Source organism: Acanthochromis polyacanthus, chromosome 23, assembly GCF_021347895.1.
Source record: "Acanthochromis polyacanthus isolate Apoly-LR-REF ecotype Palm Island chromosome 23, KAUST_Apoly_ChrSc, whole genome shotgun sequence".
Lineage (NCBI taxonomy): Eukaryota > Metazoa > Chordata > Actinopteri > Pomacentridae > Acanthochromis > Acanthochromis polyacanthus.
Window position 1 is genome coordinate 7,533,649 of NC_067135.1, and position 19,102 is coordinate 7,552,750.

The 19,102-nt window shown below is 37.9% G+C and overlaps 1 protein-coding gene across 1 annotated transcript in view; it reads left to right on the forward strand.

The window, feature by feature from the left end:
• The window catches only part of m1ap (meiosis 1 associated protein), a 61,087-nt gene extending 50,887 nt beyond the window's left edge, over positions 1-10,200 (forward strand). The window contains exons 7-11 of the mRNA XM_022205759.2: positions 688-751; positions 2,217-2,359; positions 3,474-3,589; positions 4,490-4,571; positions 7,597-10,200. Coding sequence (XP_022061451.2) covers positions 688-751; positions 2,217-2,359; positions 3,474-3,589; positions 4,490-4,571; positions 7,597-7,818 — 627 coding nt within the window. The 3' untranslated portion in view covers positions 7,819-10,200. The remainder of the gene's footprint in view (positions 1-687; positions 752-2,216; positions 2,360-3,473; positions 3,590-4,489; positions 4,572-7,596) is intronic.
• The last annotated feature ends 8,902 nt before the right edge of the window (positions 10,201-19,102 follow it).

The window sequence follows — 19,102 nt, forward strand, 5'->3', positions numbered from 1 at the left end:
AAATAAGAAAAAAACAAGTAGCGAAAAACAGCACGAAGGAAATCTCTTCAAGTTCTTCTTAGATTACAATGTCATTATTACTATACAGACATGTCCAGTAACTCTCCTGTTGTCCTCATTTACAGGCACCGAAAAATATCGTTTCCTTGTCTGAAAAAAATCCAAAAATTTAGCGAAAAAAATCCCCAAATTTCTGAATGTTTGCAAAACCTCCAGGAGGAAAATTCCAATAATTCCTGAAAGTTTCCCTTAAAAATTTTATTTAAAAAAAATCCCCAAATTTGGCAAGAAGATTATTTAAATAATCTCAAAAAATGAGTAAAAATCTTCCACAAAAATCGTAAAAGTACCTATATTGGTTACATACTACATATCAGTAAAACTTGTAATATTTTCTTTAAGAACATTCACAAATTTTGATTGATTTATTTTCTGAATGTTTTTAAAGAAACATTTTTTTAGCATTTCAAAATGTTAAAAATGTGAACATCAGAAGTTTCACTGTGAAAATATTTTTTTCCCCACATTTTCAAACTTTAAAACGGATCAATTCTGACCCACAGGATGACACGAGGGTGAACAGTTGGCCCTCTGATTGGCTCTTTAACTCACCTCCTTTACTTCCTGTAACATTCTCAGCATCCCTCTGACTCTCCTTGATGTTAGAGCTGTTTTTCCTTCTTGCAGAGTCGTGACTTGTTCCTGCTGCTGCAGGTGGAGCCTCCTCAGAAGTCTGCAGCTGGAGGCTCAGGTCTGTGTGTGTGTGTGTGTGTGTGTGTGTGTGTGTGTGTGTGTGTGTGTGTGTGTGTGTGTGTGTGTGTGTATCACATTTGCAGCATATTTTGACTTGGGTAAACAGAAAAGACTTTTACAGTAGAATAATGCAGCAGCTCGTCTCCTAACCGGGACAGAGAAACACCAGCACATGACGCCGGTGCTTTCCTCACTTCACTCATTTTAAAATTATTTTATTTGTTTTTAAGTCTCTGAATGGCCCCAGACCCCAGAATATTTAACTGACCTTGTTCAGGTGCATCAACCCTTCAGAGTCCTGAGGTCAGCTGACCAGATGGTCCTGGACGTTCCTCGATCTCTCATGAAAACCAGAAATCAAGCCTTTGTAGTCGTGGCCCCCATGCTGTGGAAAGCATTGCCCCCTCTGTCTGCAAATAGCCTCTCCATTTTTAAAACTCGCCTTAAGACCCACTTGTTCACCCTGGCCTTTGGCTGAGCAGAGTCACCTTTAATGGATGTTTTATCTGTTTTATTTTACTGCTTTACTGTATTGCTTTTATTGTTCTCGTATTGTTAGGATTTATTTCATTGCAGAGCACAGTAGGCCTTTAAAAGTGGGATATAAATAAATCTGACATTGACATCAAACAGATTACTTAACCCTCCTGTTGTCCTCTTTTATGGGCACCAAAATAATATCGTTTCCTTGTCTGTAAAAAAAATCCAAAAATTCAGCAAAAAAAATCAGCAAATTTCTGAAAATTTGCAAAACATTCAGAAAGAAAATTCCAATAATTCCTTAAAAGTTTTATTTATAGAAAACCCCCAAGTTTGGCCAGAAAATTCTTATAAATATTTTCAAAAATGAGTAAAAATCTTCCAAAAAAAAATCCTTCTACTTCTAGTATTTTCTTAAGAACATTCACATAAAAATCATTTTTGAATGTTCTTAAGAAACATTTTTAACAGTTCTTTTTTTCCACCAAAAACTGTTCAAAGATTTCCCAAAAATGTTGAAAATGTGGACATCACAAGTTTCACTGCGAAAATATTTTTTCCCACATTTTCAAAACTAAAACGGACCAATTTTGACGACATGAGGTTTAACTTATAAACTGTGACTTTGTGTGACAGCTCGCCTGTCACACAGTCATTTACTTAAAACTCTGACCGATCCATTCACACTTCTCGATAAGCTTGCTATTGGTTTAGATTTAGGTTCTTTCCTCTTTGAATCTTGCTCCACTGTCCAATCCTGTGCATATGGTAAACATCGAACCCGATCCTTCCCCTCTCAGTGATCTTCATGGGTGTATCTCAATAAAACATTAAGGAACATTAGCTTAAAGTGCCATATGACTGAAAGACCAAATCTTTATTCATCCCATGTGAAGCAGACTGTAAGAGAGTGAAATCAATCAATCCTTGTGTGTGCATTCATAAACTCTGTGTGTGCGTGTCTGCATTTGTGTCCAACACAGGTGTGTATTCTCACTATGTCCTCCAGCCGTCACCATCCCTCTCCCTCCTCCTGAAGCCTGTTGTGTCCAGAGAGCTGTTGCTGCCCTTCTCACTGCCCGTCTCAGCTCAGGACCCTGCACCTAACACCATGCAGATCATACAGGTTGGACGGACCTTTGTTCTTTCTAGTCAAATTACAGAACTCAAAAGCAGAAACAGAGATGTTGCCAGCTGATACAAGGAAGTGATTACAGAGTAGATTCTAGCAGCATGTTTGGCATTACATGGGAATTAAAGTTGGACCCACAGAAGCTACAGAAAGAAGATGAATGACTAAAGAATATGAAACTGTCAAAATTACAAATTAAAATGCAATCATATGACTACAGATGAATATGAGGAATGTAAAATTAATTATATGTTTTACTTTTAACCCTCGTGTCGTCCTGCAGGTCAGAATTGACCCGTTTTAGTTTGAAAATGTGGGAAAAAAAATATTTTCACAGTGAAACTTCTGATGTCCACATTTTCAACATTTTTGGGAAATGTTTGAACATTTTTTGGTGGAAATAAGAAATGTTAAAAATGTTTCTTTAAGAACCAGGAAATTTTGTTGGATTTTGGTTGATTTTTTTTGTGAAAGTTCTTAAAGAAAATCCTAGAAGTTTTACTGATATTTATGTAATCACTTCAGATATTTTTAGGATTTTTTTATGGAAAGGTTTTTACTAATTTTTTGAAAATATTTACAAGAATTTTCTTGATAATTTGAGGGCTTTTTTAAAAATAAAACTTTTGAGGGAAACTTTCAAGGAATCATCGGAGTTTTCTTACTGAAGGTTTTGCAAGTTTTCAGAGATTTGGGAAATTTTTTTGCTGAATTTTTGGATTTGTTTCAGACAAAGAAACTATATTTTTGATGCCCGTAAATGAAGACAACAGGAGGGTTAATCAACTCAGTATTTATTGTTGGTTTTTAAAATTACTGTATTTATGTACACACTGTATGGCATGACCATAAGAGGCATGAACAGAACCTATTATTCTAGTCCATAAAACATATTTTGTTAAGAAATTGCACATTTTTTAGTGAAGTTGAGCTTGGAAACAGAAGTTAAAGTATGTTTTAACTACAATTTTGAAAGAAAAAACTATGAATGTCATGAAGAAACCCTTGTATGTAACGTATACTTCTTAGAGGACATCCTCAAGATTCAATTTCTGTGTAAAACGCCTAAAAATTTTCCTCACAGCTCTGTGTTTTCTGTCTCTGTCAGGGTTGTCTCACTCAACTGGATGAGGAGTTTGTGTTAAACCCTCTATCGCTGAACACTAACCTCTACCAGCTCTTTAGGAACAGGGGCCTGCTCTCACAGCCAAGATACCCGTACAGGTGAGAGGAGGATCAGTCTGCGGTGATACAGCATAGAATGATATTGAAATCTTTAATGTGATAAAAAGGTGTTAACAAATAGAAATAACAGAGGAAATGTGGAGCACAATATGGGAAACACAAATCTCCTCCACAAACTTCTGCTGGAAAAACATTACTCGCTATTTCATAACCTTGAAACACAAATCGAGACAAATAAGGACCCCACTGCCATGCTGGAGGTGCGGTAGAACTATGGTGGACCACGCCCATACTGACACCATTTCTACGCCCTCAGACTTTTGTGAAGCATTCTGATAACTTTTCATCCTGGCCAAATTTCAGCTCTCTCCGTGTTACCCTGTTTGTATATAAATATATACGAATACAATCCTGGCCCAACGTGGGGAATCCAGATCAAATTTATGCAAAAATAAATGATCATACCTTTATGGGTACAGCAAAAGAAACATGATTATGATATGAAGGATCGCTCATCAGAACAGATCTTTACTGTCACCCTCAGGCACTTGTACCTGTCGGTGACGGAGGGGGGCAACAAAACACAAAACATGTGACTTTGCATGTTTTAACACCTTATTCTGCAAAGAAATTAACACATTCTTGCCATCTGCAGATTGCGCTTTAAAGAAAAGAGCCTTTATTTGTCACGTTGAGATCCGTTCTTACTGTTCCTACTTATACATTTGTGCCTGCACTGAATAATTAAAGTGTATATTATCGTGTGTTAATTTTATACTGTGGGTGTTTATGGGACTTTGAGAAGGGTTTCGCACCATTTTTGCACTTTTTATATCATTGTTATGCAATGTATGACATGCTCTGAATGAAATTTCATTGTTTTATTGACAATAACAATAAAATATGGAATTGAATTTTGAATATGAATTGTGATTCCAGGCTCCAGCCAGCACCTTCCCACAGAGACCCGCCTCAGACAGTAGAGGGCCTTAAAAGCTCGGCCAGCAGACAGCCTCGGCAGGTAAACACCGCAGCTTTATGGCAGTTTCTGCTGCTCATATAAACTACAACATGAGTAAGGCTAATGACATTCATGCGTCAGAAAGTAGGACATTGTGATAAGCACACTAAGGCTGGGTGTCATTGCTCAGTGCAACTTCCTCCTCAGTTTTCACTTCCTTTTCTGCTCACTAGATGGCAGCACTGACTGCTTGCAGACAGTTCAGGGTTTAGATACTCTGGCATGAGCAGGCCCTGGATACAATGTGTGCAGTTTATCAGATTAAAGGATGTAAAGATGCTACTAAACATGGCATTAAAATATCTGAAGTGTTTGGATGCAAACAGTAGTTTGTCATGAGCAGAATTTCAACTAATCAGATGTAATTACGGTCTCTGGAGCTAGTTTAACCCTCCTGTTGTCCTCATTTACGTGCACCAAAAAATATTGTTTCTTTGACTGAAAAGATCCAAAAATTTCTGAAAATTACCTTCAGAAAGAAAATTCCAATAATTCCTTAAAAGTTTCCCTTAAAAGTTTTCTTTTGGAAAAATCCCACAAATTTGGCAAGAAAATTCTTGGAAATATTTTCAAAAAAAATGTAAAAATCTTCAAAACACATCCTAAAAATATCTGAAGTGATTACATATATATCAGTAAAACTTATGTTTTCTTTAAGAACATTCACAAAAAATCAAAGAAATCCAGTGAAATTTGCTGGATTTTGGTTGATTTTTTGTGTGAATGTTCTTAAGAAACATTTTTAACATTTCTTTTTTTTTTACACCAAAAAATGTTCAAAGATTTCCCAAAAATGTTGAAAATGTGGACATCAGATGTTCACTTCGAAAATATATTTTTTTCCTGCGGGTCCATTTTGACCTGCAGGACGACACGGGGCTTAAGTAATCAGACAATGTATACACAGCAGTATTTTACCGTGTGTTTCGTTGAAGTGGAGTTAATTTTAAGTCCTTAATGTTCAGTTTGAAAGATAAGTCCTGTGAGGCTCCCACCAAAAGATTACAAGACACATCTGACTTGGAAGTAAATTTTTTGTAAAATAATGGATAATTTGAACAGTTTCTGAAATAAAACTGTCTAGTTTCTAGGTGTCTGAAACATGACAGGTTGGGAGCCAGTGGTTTATATTGTGTTTTATAATCTTATCATGGCTATATTGCAAAATGCTGATCTGAAAAGTAACAAATAACAAATGTAGTGAAGTAAAAAGTGCAATATTTATGTATAAAATCTAGCTAAATGCTGTTATTGCATAAGTAAATAATGCATTTAGTCACCATTGAGTATAACACAAGAATAATCACAGGTACATATAAAGATCCATTTGAGTCAAAAGATGAGTGAAAACTTGGTTTCATGTGGACCCAAAAATAAAGCTGTTAATGCCGAATGTTTTATCTCATTGACTCATATGATAACTGTGTGTTTTTAAGCTGAAACAGATAATGTTGTGAGTCGTTCTTCTGTTCTGTTTCAGTGTTTTCACTCTGACTCATGCTAACTTATTAAACCTTCTGTTACCCGACCGTGTTTCTAGAGATAAAACGGCTGATTTTAAACAGTTTTGTGCCACAAGAGACACTCCTTAAAGCTGTAAAGTATCTGTGACATGACACAATATTTCAATTTTTTACATGTGAAAATTGTGCCTTTCTAGGTGACAAATGAAGTGGAAATTAGTCAGATAATATTTAGATATATTGACAACTGTACAGGCAAAGATCCAAACATTGCTTTGTACTTTAAGCAAGCATTGTCATACACTAAAGTCAATAATCGCTTACTTTAATAGATCACTTTTTACTGATCTTACAGAGCAAACTTTACGTTTCGTACTTCCGTGTTGTTGCAAACTCAAAGGAGTAACCCCCACGCATACTTCTGGACAGTGTTCTTTTGGTCAAACATACAACTTTTATTGCTCTTTCTATTTAATACTATTCTACTCTATTCTATTCTAACGTGGCCTGTTGTGACTCCGGAGTGTACAGCTGTTGGCAGAGTGACTCATGAGTCGTGATAACGCTGCTAACATGCAAATAGTCCCGTTCAGCAGACAGACACAGAGAAAATGTCCATTCACGCTGTTGTGTTCTGTTCTCTGGCACCATCTCTTTTCATCCACTGGACTTATTCTTAAAGTCTTAACATGATGTTTTTTGCTTCACTTTGTCTTCCTCCTCTCCTTCTTTTGAATCTATTACCTTCAAAAACTCAAACTTATTTTTTCACTGTATCATTTAGCTAAAGTTTGTCATTTAAATTCCATTTTAACCCTCCTGTTGTCCTCATTTACGGGCACCAAAAAATTTTGTTTCCTTGTCTGAAAAAAATCCAAAAATTCGGCAAAAAAATTCCCCAACTTTCTGAAAATTTGCAAAACCTTCAGGAAGAAAATCCCAACAATTCCTTAAAAGTTTTATTTAAAAATAAAACTAATTTGGCAAGAAAATTCTTCTGAATATTTTCAAAAAATGAGTAAAAATCTTTTAAAAAATCCTAAAAATATCTAAAATGATTACATATATAGCAGTCATTCACAAAAATAATGATAGTAACACCAATTAGATTTTTTTTTTGTGAATGTTCTTAAAGAAAATATTAGACATTTCACTGATATATGTAATCACTTTAGATATTTTTAGGATTTTAACTCATTTTTTGAAAATATTTACAAGAATTTTCTTGTCAAGTTTGGGGGGTTTTTTAAATAAAACTTTTAAGGGAAACTTTTAAGGAATTATTGGAATTTTCATCCTGAAGGTTTTGCAAATTTTCACAAATTTGGAGAATATTTTTTTTGCTGAATTTTTGCATTATTTTCAGACAAGGAAACCAAATCTTTTGGTGCCTGTAAATGAAGACAACAGGAGGGTTAAAGTCTTAACATGATGGTTTTTTTCTTCACTTTGTGTTCCTTCTCTCCTTCTTTTGGATCTATTGCATTCATAAACTTTGTCATTTAAATTCCATTTTAAGCAGCATCGAATGAGTGTTAAATGTGTGTTTTGTCTCCATTCAGCCACAAAACCAGGGTCGCCAACTGGGAACAAGCAGCAAGATGAGAGCCACTGTGGCTCCCCTACCCTCCTCCTCCTCTGCCTCCTTTTCCTCCTCCCTGGGACCTCCTCCTTCGAAGGCCTCCCGTCCAGCTTTAAGCTTCCTCAGCAGCAGCCGTCGGGCTCCAGCTCCTACTAGACACGAGGAAGACAATGACGATGAAAACTCAATGATAATACAGTAAGGACACTTCAGGAGGAGAGTGAGAGGAGGGAAATACAGTGACAGAGCTTTTAAAATCCTGACCTTCCACTTCAAAGGGGTTTCCAGCGGTTAACGATAAAGCTTAGTCAGCACACAAGCTCAAAAGTACACACACATTTGGCTAATTGGTCTCCATTGTAAAGCTTGTGAGCAATCATACAGCTCATAAAGCCTTTAAAGACTCATAAAGAGGGGAGAGATGCACAGTAATTTGCACGTAAATATACACAAGAGACATTTGTTGCACACTCTGAGCGGTTCTTTTCACACTTCCATTCATCTCTTTCGTTATGAGCTGGATGTGAATTTACCGCTCGCGTGTAAGAAAGGAAAGTTTCTGCCATTTTGGATTGCTGAGACAGCAAAAGCTTCAAAATCGCACACTATAAACAATGAAAACCAGGAGAAGAGATGAAAAGAAGGGAAGCAGCGGGACAATGAAGGCCTCAGACGGTCAAAAATGGAAGGAAGAAAGTAATAAGAAAAAGAACAAAGGGTGGGTGGTGTGGGAGATCAGAGGGAAACTTTCAGCTGATGCATGTATAAAAAGCCCTGTGAGCATGTGACAGCACAGGGTAGAAACCTCAAGTCAGAAAGAAAAGAGCCACAAAACTACAATGAATTAGACTTACTGTATAGGACAAACACACACATACGCGCATTCCTTTCTTCGTTTTGCCCTTGAGCCCCGGTTCGAACACAGCTCCACTGTTTTAACGAGACAAGAGGAGAAAGCGGCAGACAGTGGGGCCTCTCTGCTCTCCTTCACCCCCACGGCCAGCTCTCTTTCTGGGGGTTGAAAGGCAGCACGAGTGGGGCGGTGGATGGAAGAAGAACAGAGAAAAGCGATAAAAATCTCCAGCGTGTTTTTTTAATGTGACAACTTTGCAGTGAGGGAAAATTTCCGTTGTGTTTTGAGTTGGCAGAATGTCACCGCCGGTCGATTTCTGCACATTTACACACAGACAATGACTCATATTCATACGTAGATATTGGTCAGCGACATACAGTGTGCTCATCGTTGTTACTATTAATTTATTCCTCGTCAGGGAGATTCGTCACACACACATACGCTCATACATAGGCCTAATCAGCCTCCCGCCATTCCACCCCCTTGTTGAACCTTATAACATTAGGGACTACCCGGTGACAAATGGCTTGTGATGTCACAGGACTTCCGCATTCACAAATTACAACCACAACGATGCTTTTGTCTCTGTGGAGAATTCACCCGCTGACATTTTGCCCACTTCTCTGTCCTTTCCCTCCTCTCTCTTCTCTCTCTCTACTTTCTATTTAATCCTCATGAGCCAGCGTGTTCCATAAATTTGTTCAGATACAACATCAGCAGCCTCTCTGTCCCCAAAAAGGTCAAAGAACTCCAGCTAAAGTTCCTCAGTTTGACCTGAACGCTATCAGACGCGCTGCTCGTTAAATGTCACAACTGCCAGAGATTGATGGGGATGTGACCGGCAGCTGACAAAAGTGTGATTGTTTGTGTTTGAAAATTCACTTCACAGAGTTGAATTTCTTCTAGTCAGGAGGGTTTTTTTTTTTTCAGGTTTTGACAAGTTTTGGAGCCAAAGCAGCCCTTCTTTTTCCAAGAAAGTTCTTTGTTCATTGTTGTTCTTTATGACTCCACCACACAAGCATCCTTATCTCACAGCGTTGACTCACTCATCTTCCTGTTTGGCTTTCACGCTGCGTTTGTTGACCCATTTTAATCGAATTTATTGTCCGTGCCACAAAGGATTCAAGGTGTTCTCGCAATTGTGTCAATTCAGGATATTGTATGTGTTCTATATATTTATTGATTGATTAATTATTCCCTCAGATTTGTATTTTTGAAGACTGTTTACTGTTTTGTGGGTGAATAAATAAAAATAACATCTGGTGGGAGGATTTTCATGGTAACGTTTCTGTTCAGTAAGGCAGCAGTAACAGAAAGGAGGGCATCTAACCACGTTGAACATTTCACCGCCCACTGGTTTGCCTACAGAATGCTAGCATTAGACCACAGTTTCACTCCCTCATAGTACTATGAAAAGGTACGTGTAATATATTTAAATTTGTAATTAGATTTAAGGCCCAGTACAATCCGGTACATCCATGTATGTTGTAAAAACATGGTGGACATTTTGATAACTTCATCTCCAGAAACAATCAACCGCAGGATATTAAAAAAGTACATATTCAACTTTTAACCCCTTGACCTTTTAGTGAGAGGATTAATACAACCGCCTTTTAACCACAGTTTATCACTGATCACATATCCATCCAGCTATGGAACTCTTAAACTATACAGTGTACGCAGCAGCTATTGAAATAAATTCAGTGTTAAAGAAACATGTAATATGTTTAACAGGAGATTGAACCAGACTCTGTGAAGCTACACTGATAAACAGTGCGATCCTGCATTAACAAACATGCAGTACGTGAGGCTTTGCAGAGAGACAAAAAATGAGACGAAAGACACAAAAAAAAAAAATAGACAAAAAATTTGACAAAAAATTTACAATGGGACAAAGAAATGACAAAAACGACAAAAACAAAACAAAAAATTAAAAAAACGAGAAACGGGCAACAAAAAGTAGACAAAGAAGACAAGCAAGACAAAAAATACACAAGACGACACAAACGATACAAAACACAACGAATAAATCAAAACACAAAATGACAAAAATAATTCAAGTAACACAAAAAAGGAAGCACAAAACAACAAAAATGAGAAACAAAACAACAAATGTTAGCCAAAAAAGCAAAAACAAGGCAAAATATTACAAAAACTAGAAAAGCACTCGGAGAGCGCATACCTCCGCCAGGCCATCTGTCTGTCCGTCTGTCTGTTAACAGCATAACTCAAAAAGTCATGGACGGATTGTATTGAGTTTCAACAGTTTGTGCAGAAAGCATAACATGCATGCACAGTGTAACAGCACAGTGTTTAGCACGCGGCGCTGCCGAACGTACGTACCGTTGCGCGCGCGTGTGACGGTACCGCACGTGTCGCCGCCGCTTCGTTTCGTCGGTCCTGACTCGCCCGGGAAGCCCGAACCTGCCGCGGGGGATTTGGCCGTCGCCCGGGATCGTTGCAGCGACCTCTGTCTGTACAATTGAGAGATGGCCGGCGGCCGCCTGGCGGCCATATCTCAATTGTCCTTCAACCTTCAAAAAATTCCTGGATCCAGACGGTGATTCGGATCACCTCCAAAATCTAATCGATTCTTACTCGTGCTCTTCCGGGCATCCTGTAACAATTTGGTGAAAATCCGTCCATGACGTTTTGAGTTATGCTGTTAACAGACAAACACACACACAGACGGACAGACAAACAAACTCCGGTGATTACATAACCTCCTGGCGGAGGTAATGAGACACAAAGCAACAAAAGAACAATGAGCAATCTAGCATTTTACTTTATGAGCAAAACAATTTGTCATGTTCTAGAACTTATTTATAATTTATAGTTTTGTAAATTTACAAATTGCAGTTAATGTCTTCTCTGGAATTTTTACACTTTACAAAGCGGGCCGGATGGGTTTTGGCCCGGGGGGCTGCTTGTTTGACACCCCTGCTCTACAGTAAATGACACCAACACTGCTCCTTACGAAAAATTTAGCAAGTAGGGATGTTCTGACCAGGTTTCTTCTTTGCTACCGATTCCAACCAAATGAGGCAGCACTTCTGTGTCAGCAAGCAGATGGCAGTGTGGGAGTTTAGGAAGCACAATGACAAAGTCCTCTGTGAGGCTTAATGACTTCCAGCCAGCACATAAGTGCAGCAAAGTCAGTCGTTTTATAGTTCCAGATAGCAAATGAGCCAGGAGGTCACATTCTGGAGCATGGAAGTGGCAAAAGCTGCATTTTTTATAGCTAGCTAGTAGTTAGCCTTCGACAAACCTCTAGTGGTGTTTGTACACTGCACTGCTGGCTATGCATGCGCTGCTGCCCTCAGATTGACCTCGTGAAGTCATGATTGCAACACGGGAAGTCAAATACAGCAAATGTTTGCCGTTCAGTAGGTACCATTGGACATGAGTCCTGAGGACAACATGTCAGCGTCCAGTAGCCACCGACGCTAACCATAGCAAGCTAGTAAGCGGGTAATGCCAAACAGGAAATGCAAAGTCACAAAGAAATGACAGAGCCATTATACAGCTAAAAGGACAATATTTTAAGTTCCCCCTAAATGAAGTTCTGTGGCCTTTGACATTTCTGAAAACTTCAGTGAACACATCACAGCTCATGAGGAGTTTTTAGAAAACGTCCACTCACAAGGTTGTGAAAACAACAGTGCGGTGTTCATATGGACTCTTTAAATAAAAACGTTAACCACGACCACATCTGCAGTCAGCGAACGTCCGGGATGGTGTCACGTACTGATCCTAAATTTAATTTCAGACTGCACTTAAAGCTCTACTGTGCTTGTTGTTTCATAATTGCTCCGGATGCAGCAGCACGGAACGCTGATTAAGAGACCACCACGCTAGTGAAAAATGCAGTTCAACCACTTGTAACAGTTCTACTGTCTAGCACTGGTTTGAGTAATATTATGTGAATATTGAGAGTATAATTCACTTTAGCAGAAAAGAAAGGCATTTAAACTGTTGTTTCTAATTTTTCCTAAATTATCTCCTCAATTAAGCACCATTGGTCCAGCAGCATAGTTGCAATAATGTTTAAAAAAAAAACATTAGCAGTCAACAGAAAAATTAAGTTTCTCTTCCTTTGAAGCGTTCTGGCAGCACAACGATGAAAATAATAATTTAAGACTTTATGTCCAAATTCTTCAAGGGTACAATCATTTCTAAATTTACTATTTTTAAACCCAAAAAATATCCTATGAAGTTAAGTCATAATATGGGGAGAAATTTGAATCATTTTGAAAACAGAGTCTGAATCTGAACCTTCAGAACTGAATTTGAAACCTTTTTTTTTCAAAATATTACATTCACTTTCAACTTTATTGGAATACAGCTTCAGTTTTACATTCAAATGACATGATTTTAGTTCAAATTTTATTGCAGTTATTCAAGCTGATGGACACAAATCATTAAAATTCTGTTTCAGTCAAGTCAGGGATGTTTTATATAAAAATAAACCCTAAAGATGAGGCAGTTGTGAGGCAGATCCCTGCTGGCTGTAGACAGCGATCAGTCAGTCTCTGCTGTGCAGGAGAGAGTTTCTTTCCTACTTTTGAAGTTTTGATTCACAGTTTCCTGAGGGTGGAGAAGTGGCCTTTCACTGCACTGTTTTGTCTCATTTTGCAGACCTGTCTCTGTGTCTAAATCAACACCAGCCGGATTCTCTACAGTAATGCTTCCACTTTGACGAGCTTGTTTAATTCTTTATTTATCTTCTTGTGCTTTTCTTACAATCTATTCAGATGTCTGTTTGCATTTTTTCCATTCCATCCATAAAAAGATTTTGCGGTGCGGCTGTCTAAAAGTGCAGAAACATTTTTTACTGCCTCATCTATATCTGAGTCAGGATAATATTAATGCTGTGACTTCCTGCTTTATTCTCAATGTTCCATTTCCTTTTTTGCTGCAATCTGCATAACCGAAAAAAAAAAGAAAAAACATTTGAGACTATCTGTCCGTCTCACAGACTGTAACACATTGTCTCTTTCCTGTAATTGTCCTCTCTAGACATGCGACTCTAATGCTATACAAACAGCAGAACGGAGCAGGAATACACACGAGATTCACAGCTGAGATACAGCAGGAGAATAATCGTCTTTCTTAGCAGCAGCAGCTCTTAGTGAGAACTGAAAGGGGAAGTGTATGTTCGTGACGAGGAAGTGAGGAGGTGAAGTTTGAAGGTTACAGTACTCGAACTATAATCCTGTGAAAGAAATCCGAAAGGTCTCTCCTCCTACATGCGTCTGAAAAATTTGATTTGCTTGTTTGCATGTCTCCAAGACAAATAGAACTCTGGAAACCATTCATTGTCACCAGAAATGAAGCACTGAAAGCACTGAAATTGTGTGCTTAGTTCGACCTTCTTGTCATTCAGCTGGTTCACCTTTAGACACACAATCGTGCCGTTTTATTTTCAACACAGCGTGAATTAGAGCCTGACATTTGCTCCAGGTAGCGCAGAGAGCCCAAATAGAGTGAATGAAACTTTCTTTCAGACAGACATGACTGAATGAGTTGCCCACGCAGAGCTAAAAATAAAAGCTGGTGGTCTGCAGAGGCAAACATGAGAGGAAACCGGACAGTTTCAGATGCGTCTGAAGGCATAAATCTATGTCAGATATAGACCTGCAATCTTGCAACAGAATGAGGAAACGCAGCTCTGTTATATTAAGAAGTGCAGCTGGCAGGTTTGAAAGGGAACAACGCCACGTCTGACACCAAATATGATGCGGTCTGATGTTGGCCTTTAAAAACTACTTTCCTTGACGATAAATAATAGCACTTTAATGGGGAAAATTCCTCCATTAACAGACTTGTGTCTATTTTTCTACATATAATAGAACATATTCTGTATCGGTACTTCTATTTACATACAACCTTTGCAATATTAATACTTACCCCAGTATTTATATTCATGAAAAGACCTAGTATTTATGTATAGTTACACTATCTTTTGCTGCTGTAACACTGCAAATGTCCCCATTGCAGAATTATCCCTCATGTCGTCCTGCGGGCCAAAATTGACCCGTTTTAAAGTTTAAAAATGTGGAAAAAAATATATATTTTCACAGTGAAACTTCTGATGTTCACATTTTTAACATTTTTGGGAAATCTTTGAACATTTTCTGGTGGAAAAAAAGAAATTTTAAAAATGTTTCTTAAGAACATTCACTAAAAAAAATCAACCAAAATCGAGCAAATTTCTCTGGATTTTGGTTGATTTTTTGTGAATGTTCTTAAAGAAAGTATTAGAAATTTTACTGATATACAGTATATGAAATCACTTTAGATATTTTTAGGATTTTTTTTGAAGATTTTTGAAAATATTTACAAGAATTTTCTTTCTTATTTTCTTATTTCTTAAAGTATTTTTTAAGGGAAACTTAAGAAATTATTGGAATTTTCTTCCAGAAGGTTTTGCAAATTTTCAGAAAATTGGTTACGTTTTTTGCTGAATTTATTTCACTTTTGACAGACAAGGGAACAATATTTTTTGAGCCCGTAAATGAGGACAACAGGAGAGTGAATGAACCAAACTCATTGCACTGTATCCTCCCACCACTAAATTTCACCTTTTATTCTGAAGGCACACTTACAGCTTCATTTCTCCAGGCAGTCCAGTGTGGACAAAAGCACCTGTTCATGTAAAACCTGGTTTCAGTGCCTCTTGCTGCTGGACCGATTCTGTTCTCTTCCCGAAAGTCGAGTTGTAGAGATCTTTACGAGAAGAAGAGAGTCACACGATTGTTAGGATAGACAGCGAAGGGGACAGGAAGGCTGCGACTGATCCGATAATAGTCGGTGATTGTGTGTGTTTGTGCTGCGTCTGCATGTGGACATGCAGAAATGCAGAGACCTCAAACCTGCAGATAAAACCGTCTGGCCGGAGAGAGACTCGTATCGCTGGAAACGGCGCACAAACACGCCCACACACACATGCAAGCAGAGTCGTGTCTGTTACAGTAAAGCCAGTGTATCTGTCTGAGCTGGACCTGATGATAGAAATCAGCTGCTGCTTCTGTGTCACATTACAGCGGTTCCTACTGTCTTGACTTGTCTCATAAAACTGAAAAAACTCACAGAAGTTGATCTGAAACTCTGAAGTGAAGCCTTTGATTGGCTTTTCTACATGAGGCGACCAAACTTCACACAAGAATGCAGACAAGGTGGCATGACAGCAAAGCCTGCGTGACACACAGTCCCTCCCCGATGTACAACCTGTTGATACGTTTTCACACACAGACTTTCCTGTAGCGATCACACACACATATTTATGCACGCAGTCGGTTGAGCTGTTCTGCAGATGTGTGAAAGGTCTAAACAGATGAGGTGAAAAATGTAAAGAAGGAAGGAAAAAAGAGGTGACAGAAAGAACGGACAGGAACAAGATCTGAAACATTTCTACCTTCTAAGCACAATGTTCAATCTTCTCAAATCACATTTAAACTTGCAGCTATTTTCATTAATTGACATTTTTGGAAATAGCTCACTCACTTTCTTGCTGATTAGGATGTGAAAATCTCTTGTGCACATCCGTTAAATAAGAAGTCAGTTCAGCTTTAGTGTCTTGTCTGGTTTTGATCTGTTAAAGTAATAGCTCGGCACATCTCACCCAAAAGCCACAAGTTGTTATTTTAACACTTTGTTCTAGCAGCTTTTAGAACATATTAAGACATAATGTGTCACACAGATTGTGTTACTTTTAGACAGAACAAAGCTGTTTCTGTCCTTTTTAATGCATCTATACTAAAATAAGCTCACCAGCTGCTACCCTGTCGGTTCATATTTATCCCTCCTATTGTGCTCATTTACAGGCACCAGTAAACATTGTTTCCTTGTCTGGAAAAAAAATCCAAAACTTCAGCAAAAAAATTCCCCAAAGTTTTGAAAATTTGCAAAAGAAAATTCCAATAATTCCTTAAAAGTTTTATTTTTTAAAAAAAATCCAGCAAATTCGGCAAGAAAATTCTTGTAAATATTTTCAAGAAAATGAGTAAAAATCATTCAAAGAAATGTGAAAAATATCTAAAGTGATTACATACATATCAGTAAAAGTTCTAATATTTTCTTTAAGAACATTCACAAAAAATCAAATGGTTGATTCGTTTGTGAATGTTCTTTAAAAAATAACATTTTTATTGCATTTCTTTTTTGTTCACCAAAAAAATGTTCAAAAATTTCCCAAAAAATGTTGAAAATGTGGAAATAATCACTGTGAAAATATGTTTTTTCCCCATATAAAACGGGTCAATTTGACCTGCAGGACAACACAAGGTTCAACAAACATGACCAGGCGTAAACTAACCGTGACGTCACCCGCTGGTTTCAACGCCGAGAAAATGAAGCCCGGATTTTGCTACTTCCTGGTCGCCGTTTTGGATTTTTTGGAGCCAGTGACGTAAAAAGCGTCACCAAACAGACTGGACCGGAGAGCAACTAGGGGCAGGATTGGCTGAGGACTCTCTTATCCCGCCCACGTTTTACCGCAGAGGCTTCTGTTGCTGTCTATCAAGTATAGCCACGCCCCCTGGCTCCGCCAACTTTAATGATTTATTTTAAATTCAGTATTGATTTATTTTAAGATCGGCCACCTGATCTCTCATTTCGACCATGAAAACTAACGGGGAAAAAATCCTGAGCTGAAGAAAATCAGTCTATCAAATTTTATTTTTTCCAAAAATGAATTGGGGTCTATGGAGCAAAAGCTTTTTGGAGCCAACCCTAGCGGACGGCGTGATATTGCAAGTTTTTGACACTTCCGGGTGGGCTTCAATTCTGGAGCCAGATGCTACGTCCATCTTTATATACAGTCTATGAACACGACCTGTAAGTTCATATTTTAACAGACAAAGGTGGAGTCAAAACATTGTTGATATCTACATGAATTAAATCAATAAGTGAAGATTTTTTAGAAGTAAAGAACAAAAATGATGACAGAAAGACAAGCAAAATTCAAGTATTTTGGTGGCTACACTGTGGTGAGACGCCACATAGAAGGGCAAATGATACCTTTATTAATATTAATTAATACCTTTATTTAATTTTATTTATTTATGAATCTTAGCCCTCTTTTTACTTATTGTTATTTATTACTTTTAAATGATATTTTAGCCATTTATTAGTACTTTACTTTATATTTTATTTCATATTTTATTTAATTTTACTTATTCATTTAGTTTTATGTTCTTAGACTTTGTAGTTTTATGTTTTTATTCCATATCTCCAGTGTTTCCTCAGTGGGGGCCGGCTGCACTGGGGGCTGCAATTGGCCCTGGTTGGGATGTCTCCGTCTTGTGGCTGGCATCATCTTGGCCAAGTCGGGGGTCTGCAACACTGTTTTGCTGTGTGGGCCCCTCACTGTCCTTGTGGCGGGGCATGCCCGGGCGGAGGCATCTGGCCCCGTGCAGTCGGCCCCCTAGCGTTTACTGACCTGACTCCTCTGTACTCAGCCACGCACTTTTAAGATCACTTCATCTGTGTGTGTATGTGTGTGTGTGTGTGTGTGGGGGGGGTGTATTTGGTGTGTGTTGGTGTATGTGTTGGGGTTGGAGATGGGGCGGGGGGAGGGGACTGTTTTTAACATGTATAGCACTTTGTGCTGCATTTTAATGTATGAAAAGTGCTCTATAAATAAAGTTTGATTTGATTTGATTTGATTTGAAAGCATGAGATAAGGTCAGGATTCCTGGAGAGGAGGGAAACTGCAGGATTGAGGCTCTGAAAGGACAGTTGTCAGAATTACAGTGAATTGAAAGAATGGGCGGATTAGCTTCAGTAGCGAAATTGAGAACAAAGTGGTTTTGACCACACGGGAAAACGAAAGTGACGAAGAGAATAGAGCAGCAGGAATATCCCAAATTCACAGAAAGGAATGGAAACCGATTGTGAGGTAAACAAATATGCGCTATTCAGTTCACACAATCTCTTCATTTAGCATATTTAGAGAAGTAGCACAGGCCACATTTATCATCCATGGCCTCTACACGAGCAGACACAGCATTCACTATCAGCACAAACCACTTTAGCGTTCACTTAGAGGGCAGTAAAGTGGACATCTTATTTGATGTTGTACAACTGATAGCAAATTTCAGATATGCAGACGACACCACCCTGGTCTGTAATAGCCGCAAGGAAAACAAAACAAGGAAAAAAAAATTATTTCAAGGAACTTTTATCTTGAAATAAGTGAAAAAATCTGCCGATAGAACAAGTGAAAAATGGCTTGGTAAGATTTCTTGAAATAAGATATATTTAGAATATTGAGATCTTAAAATTAGCTGGGAAAACTTATTTTATGCTCTATTTTACTAGGATTGTCAAGCTTAGATGTCTTAACCCTCCTGTTGTCCTCATTTACGGCACCAAAAAATACTGTTGCCTTGTTGGAAAAAAAATCCAGAAATTCAGCAAAATCTTGAGGAAGAAAATTCCTTTAAAGTTTCCCTTCAAAGTTTTATTTTAAAAAAATCCCCAAATTTGGCAAGAAGTAAAAATAAATGTAAATATTTTCAAAAAAAATTACTAAAAATCTTCCAAAAAATCCTAAAAATATCTAAAATGATTACAAATATATCTTATTACATATAAAACTTCTAATATTTTCTTTAAGAACATTCAGGAT